The sequence below is a fragment of the Callospermophilus lateralis genome, chromosome X (assembly GCF_048772815.1).
Source record: "Callospermophilus lateralis isolate mCalLat2 chromosome X, mCalLat2.hap1, whole genome shotgun sequence".
Taxonomy (NCBI): domain Eukaryota; kingdom Metazoa; phylum Chordata; class Mammalia; order Rodentia; family Sciuridae; genus Callospermophilus; species Callospermophilus lateralis.
In genome coordinates, this window is record NC_135325.1 from 84,788,408 (window position 1) to 84,795,114 (window position 6,707).

A 6,707-nucleotide genomic window follows, 5' to 3' on the forward strand; every position below is an offset into this window, starting at 1 on the left:
TATGGGCATTCAAGTATCTCTTTAATGTAATGATTTCATTTCTTTTGGGTTTATATCCAAAAGTGGAATAGCTAGGTTGTATGATATATCTATTTTTTTTTTGAGAAACCTCTACACTGTTCTCCAAAGGATGTACTAACTTATTTCCTCACCAATAGTATATGAGAGTTCTTTTTTCTCCACATCTTTGCCAGCATTTTTTGAGAGAGAGAGAGAGAGAGAGAGAGGGAATTTTAATATTTATTTTTATTTTTTTTTTTAGTTTTCAGCAGACACAACATCTTTGTTTGTTTGTGGTGCTGAGGATCGAACCCGGGCCGCACGCATCCCAGGCGAGCGTGCTACCACTTGAGCCACATCCACAGCCCCGCATTTTTGTTTTGTTTTTTGTTTTTGTTTTTACAGTGGGGCAGGGGTAAATAAGTCTTTTACAACTTTCAATATAATCCAATAATAGAAGAAGGAAAAGGTTTTTATGTTTTCAATGCACCTAATTACATGATATCTTTTTTATGCTTGGTAATGTAAAAGTTATCAATTTATATTCACAAGTATCTATTATGAAGTCTGTTTTGCAGACAAAGAAAATAAAATCAAAATTTGGCAATTACTTCTGTAATTTGATTAATTTCAACAATTATTTCAAATAGGTAGGTGGAAAAGTACATTGCATGAAACCATTACCATTTCTACATATTATGGGATAATAATAGTGTGAAGAAATAATCCTAATAAGAAACTTTCCTATTTAAAAGACATTGTAGAGGTTTCAAGTTAATATCAGAACAACTTGAGTAAAGCAGAGCAAATTAAGGAAGGATGTTGATTTTCAATGTAAAATGATGTAATGGCAAGAAGCAGTGTTAGAGGCCATATAGACCTACAATGCAGTCCTGGTTCTGCCAGTTAACTAGGTATGAGAACCTGAGGAGTTTGATCTTTCTGAGCCTTAGTTTCCTTCATCTCCAAAATAGGAATATTAATAATTGCTTTGGGGACAAGTGTGAAAATTCACAAAATGTGTACTTAGTAAGCATCTCACAAGAATGTCTGGCACATAAAATATGTTAAGTCAAGTAGCTAGTGTATCTTATCTTCATCATTATTATTATGTCTCAGATTCTCCTAAGCCTTTATCCAATATGAATGTCAAAAATCTTAGTCCTAACAAGAGGATGTGTGTTTGATATTTATGTCCATGTTCTGTTCTGAGGAATAGTCCATGTTTACCCAACATGCCCCTCTCTAAGCCATTTGGTTTAACTCATTATATCAATCTATTGGTCTCACTATATTTCAATGAAATGGAAAATTGAAGGAAGCAGAAATTTTCAGTGGTTTCTTAAACACCAGAAGCAATGATAAATAACATCAGAACAATTTTCCTTTTATTGAAAGAAATGCCAACTTGAATAAAAATAGATTTTTAAAGTAAGAAAATCAAAACTAAAGAACATTAGCATATGAATCTCACCTACAAAAATATTTTATTTAAACTATAAATTGCAATTTTATGGAATATGGGGAAGGTTATTTTAACTTTGTAAATTAAACTCCAAACTAATTTAAATTTTTATTCTTGGTTGGAGGAAAACCTATTTCAAACAACAGTTTGACTTAGTATTTTTTTAAATTTTTTTAGTTGTAGATGGACACAATACCTTTATTTTGTTTATGTATTTTTTAATACACATTTTTAATGTGGTGCTGAGGATTAAACCCAGTGCCTCACATATGCTAGCTGAGCACTCTACCACTGAACTAAAACCCCAGCCCCTTGGCTTAGTATTTTAATTACCAGATGCAGATAAATTGAAATTATAGCTATATACTAGTACTTCACACTTTTGTTTATGAAATATCTGGTTAAATGTATTAAATATCTACTGATAGTGTTTTTCTCTTTCTTTTAAAGCTGTTCTTTACCTCTACCCTGCGCAACCGTCACAGCCGTGTTTACTTTATGACCCTCGGAAAACTTGAAGAGCTCCAAAGCAATTATGGTGTTTAAAAGGTTCCAGTGATTTATTACAACATTTATAAACATCACATATATGCAATTGCATCTTCAGATTTTAGAGATTAAAATGAGCATTCAGTTTTATTGTTAAAGAAAAATTAAATCAGAAACTTTTAATGTAGCTCAGAATAGTTTTAATGAGAATGTAGCTTTACATATAAAATTAACTATAGCAAGCTCTATGTACTCCAGTGGTGTACAATATCTTTTGCACAAACTTTGTAACTTTTGTTACTGTGAATTCAAACAAACTCTTAGGACACTTTGGACAGTATCTGTATTCATATTTACAACAAGGAGTAAAGAAACCTGTCATAAGTTAGATTACAAGCAGCATTGGCCCTGAACAAGTTCTCAGAAAGATAAAACAAACTACATGTAATTTTTCTTATCATATAAAAAAAACTCACATTGTGAAATAAAAATTGTAGTGAATATTTTATAACACAGACTAAGGTTGAACAACCTGCATGCCCAGAGAAAATTATAGCAATAAAGAAAGGAAACTCACCCATTTTCTCACAATTAAGCCCACAGTTAGAGACCAGTTATGTTCTTTTCACTCACGTTAAACTGGTTTTCTCCCTACAGTTAGAATGAAATAAAGCCTCAGATGCTTTCCTCACAATTCCCAAAGATGTGCAATAGCTGTTTTTACACACCACCAAATAATACACTTGTAAACCTGAATGCAGGACTGAACTCCAATACACATGTACTGTAGAAAGAGTTTTTTTTTTTTTTAATACTTTAGGCGTCAAATTTTATCCCCAAGATTGGCTGACATTTTCAAAATTATTAACTACACAATGGTAGGACCATCAGACAGCACCAAATATTTACCAAATCTCAGAATAAAAATTTCCCTTCATTTAGTAGGCAAAATAAAAACAAAACAACAAAATTTTCAATACTTAAATTTTCAAATTATATTACTATAATTAATTTGAAATTATTTCAGTGATAATTCCATATGTAATGACTCAATGTTGTAAGTAAAGAAATGAAAAGATTTTTTTAAAAATATAACCTTTTTCATATACCTAATTCTGCAAAATTAGAGTAGTGAAAGTCATGCTAGCCCATCACTCACATATAGACGCCATAAATAGGTGATGTTTGGTCACCTGTGGTTACTACTACCTGGTGAAAAGCATAATTTCTGCATATCCATCCTCAATAACATGGTTAGTTCTGGAGCAATAGAGAAGCAACAGAACTACCACAAAGTATACCTCATTAATAATTCCTCTAGCTCTGTTCTAAAATCTGAAGACAGTGCTAGTGGGATAATAATTTTCAAACTACCTGGTTTACCAAAATAAGAAGCAGCTGACTGTGTGATTTCATCATAGCACATCATTTCTTGGCACTTTGCTGCCAGAAATGAAGATTTGGATTTTCCTAACAACTTCTATCAAGAGTGTAGTAGCTCAATGTTAAGAATTTAGGAGAACCTAAATCCATGAATTAAAGTAATAAATGTGATTCACATTTCTGTTACTGTGATACAATAATGTGATCCTAAAACTGGCTTATCCTTGAGTGTTTACAACTCAAATGACTTTTTAAAATGAAGTAGTTTTAAAAAGAAAACAAACTTTTATGTCAAATCATTTCCTTAGAAGTAGTCTTCTTTATTTTAAACTTGTACACCAAAAGGCCATGGGGGAACTTTGTGCAAGTACCTCATTGCTGAGCAAATGGAGCTTGCTATGTTTGAATTTCAAGATTTTCTCATTTAGGTAGTATGTAGAAAAAAGTATTTTAAGGAATTCATTTTTTTTTCTTCATTATATTTACTCAGTGTTAAGCTTAATAAGTTTATCTTAAAATCATAGTTTAAGGCAGTAATACATTAAAATCTATCTTAGGAATTCAACTCCCATTTGTATTCTGTGGTAGTTATTCTAGTATATATACACAATAATGAATGGCATCTACAAAGTCACCCCAAAGTATCCACATAAGAGAGATTGTAATGTGTAACTGAGCTTTAATGAATAAGGTATCATGGAAGAAAGGAAGCTGGGCACACATCAAGAAGAGGAGGGATTCAAATGTTAGTTAGCCAAACAGAAAGGACCGAAAATATTTGAAGCAGTTCATAGGTGATGGATATTTCCAATTTTGATGTAAACCGGTCTGGAATTTCCATATCCTTTCCCAGCTGAAAGAAAAAAGTGAAGGGAAAGTGAAATTTCATAGTCACTATATTTTGTAACAGATAGAAGAAATTATATCTGTGCTTTACTATTGTAGCAGCAGTACTAGAAACCCAGCCCATCACAGAGATATGGAAGGGGACTTCTGTAAGCCAATTTTCCCAGCCCTGTGGTTTGAAGCATGAAAGTTCTGGCAGGTTGTGAGCAGCACTAGTGATACAGTGTGGTTTTATTTTAGTGAGATTAATTTTTTCATTAAAGCCCTTGTTCAAAATAAAAGGTATAATTAGAAATATGGAAAATCTAGAAAATGTTGGATGAATAGGGCTGATAAAATCTGAGTAGTTGAGTCAGTTGAAATAAGGTAAGATCCTCAGAAGAACAAAACAAAGGAATAATCATTAAGATATTAAAAGAAGCAAAGCAGAATCACACAAGAACACACACACACATACACACACACACATACACACATACACGCACATACACACATACACACACATATACACACACACATACACACACTTACACACATATATACACACACACATACACACACACATAATAGAATGCATAAGTTTAATGTTTTTCATAATACTAATTTTGAAACAAATTAATCCCTGCCAAAATTTCTGCCAAAATTCATTTAGTTGAGACACTATAAAATGAGGAATAATGCTACATACATTCAATGGGATATTTTAAGTACTCTTCAATTTGTTTCAATAAGTGTGTCAATTTCAATTTGAATTCAATCTGTACTCTAAAAATATCAAAAAAAATCTTTTGAGAATGGTAATTGCTTAATCAGAAATTCTGTAATAAATCATTGTTCAACTTCTAAAAATAAAAATTATCAAAATTATTGATTTTTGTCATTATTGAAGTATATTTGTCGAATGCCTTGGAATTAAGATTGCTTGAAGGAGTATTCATTTCTTTAAAATATGTAATAATGCATTGATTAAAAGATGTTAGAGGTTCTGCCTAGTATTGCATTAGGAATTCTGGCTGAAGAAGGAGATATTAATCTGATTAAAAATCTTTCTATCTACAGTAGTGAAATTAGAAATGGATAAAATTTCTTCTAAATACATGAGACTTTACACAGACTCACATGAAATGGGTGAAACCCAGGCAAGTTTTAATGCTGCTTCCCTCCTATTCTTTTTTGTAAATAGTTTTTTAGTTGTAGATATACACAATATCTTCTATTTATTTATTTATTTATTTATTTATTTATTTATTTATTTATGTGGTGCTGAGGATCAAACCCAGTGCCTCCTGCATTTGAAGTAAGCCATCAACCAATGAGCTACAATCCCAACCCTTCCCTCCTATTCTTACCCCAGTATTTTCAAGTACAGTGGAAAGAGGAGGAACCTTATTCAGAATAAAGGAGTAAATATTTATGTTTTCTTAGCATTTATGAAAGAGTTTAGTGCAGGCTGATGATGGATAACAGAAGATGGCATCATCGTGGCAGGTTGTCAGTAAAGCTGTTTCCTTCCTTTGGAACCAGAGGAACAGTACTTCTCTCAGAAGATGTCTCAGCAGTGATACATGTGAAGCAGGGTACCATGTAGTTCATGTCATTTTAGGGCATTCTGGAGAGAGGTTCATCAAAATTTCCTCTTAGTGCCAGTTGGGCATGGGCCTAATTTGTCAAAAGAAGCCAGTCAATTAGGAGCTTGGCTACATGAACACATTAAGCTTGTTCAGGCTTTTTTGAAGATAAATCCAAAATGCTTCATTATAATCAAGTTGATATATTCAACTTTATACAAAGAGCCCACTGACTTCAGCTACTTAAAAGGACAGTATTATGAACCAAAGATAAAAGTGTTATCATAAATTACAATTAGATTCTACAGAGTGTAGCACTAAGTCTGGGAGTGTTATCCTGGGAACCCCTTCTCAAACCATGGGGACAGGGTAGGTGATGAATTGAAGAATATTAACTGTTAATAACTTTATCACTCACAAAGAGAACAATGTATTTACAGGCTCCAATACTGAAAAGCTACTCACTGAATCTTTTCCCAACACTGATTTCCAGTCTTACACTTTTTTTCATATACAGGGCCTTTCTCCCTCACTTAAAGCTAATAATAGAACACAAGGTCCTTAAGATAATAAAGTCATTGAGTGTGATACATCTTTATTTTCAACTGAATGGTGGAAACTAATAAACATACTTCATAAAGCATTGACACATGTAATTTTTTATGTAGTTCACAACCAGGTCAACTAATTTAAAAAAAATTTCCAGAAGGAGAAAAAATGAATTCTATATGGACTTATATTTTCAGAAGCTGGTTCATAATGAAACAGTAGATAAGTCCAAAATCAGAATTGGGATTAATTTTAATTTGTAGCTTTGCCATCCTATATATCAATGTACCTCATTTGGTGCTTAACATACAGATGTTTTCAATAAAAACATGACTTAAGCTGACTTTTTTTTTTGCTTTGATTGTTCTTTGTGCTACTTCACTTACAACCACTTAAAATGAACAAAT

The 6,707-nt window shown here is 32.2% G+C and overlaps 1 protein-coding gene across 1 annotated transcript in view; it reads left to right on the forward strand.

The window, feature by feature from the left end:
- Positions 1 to 2,011, forward strand: part of Nrk (Nik related kinase) — a 123,108-nt gene extending 121,097 nt beyond the window's left edge. Inside the window, exon 29 of the mRNA XM_077107314.1 lies at positions 1,916 to 2,011. Within this exon, the coding sequence (XP_076963429.1) occupies positions 1,916 to 2,011 (96 nt within the window). The remainder of the gene's footprint in view (positions 1 to 1,915) is intronic.
- The last annotated feature ends 4,696 nt before the right edge of the window (positions 2,012 to 6,707 follow it).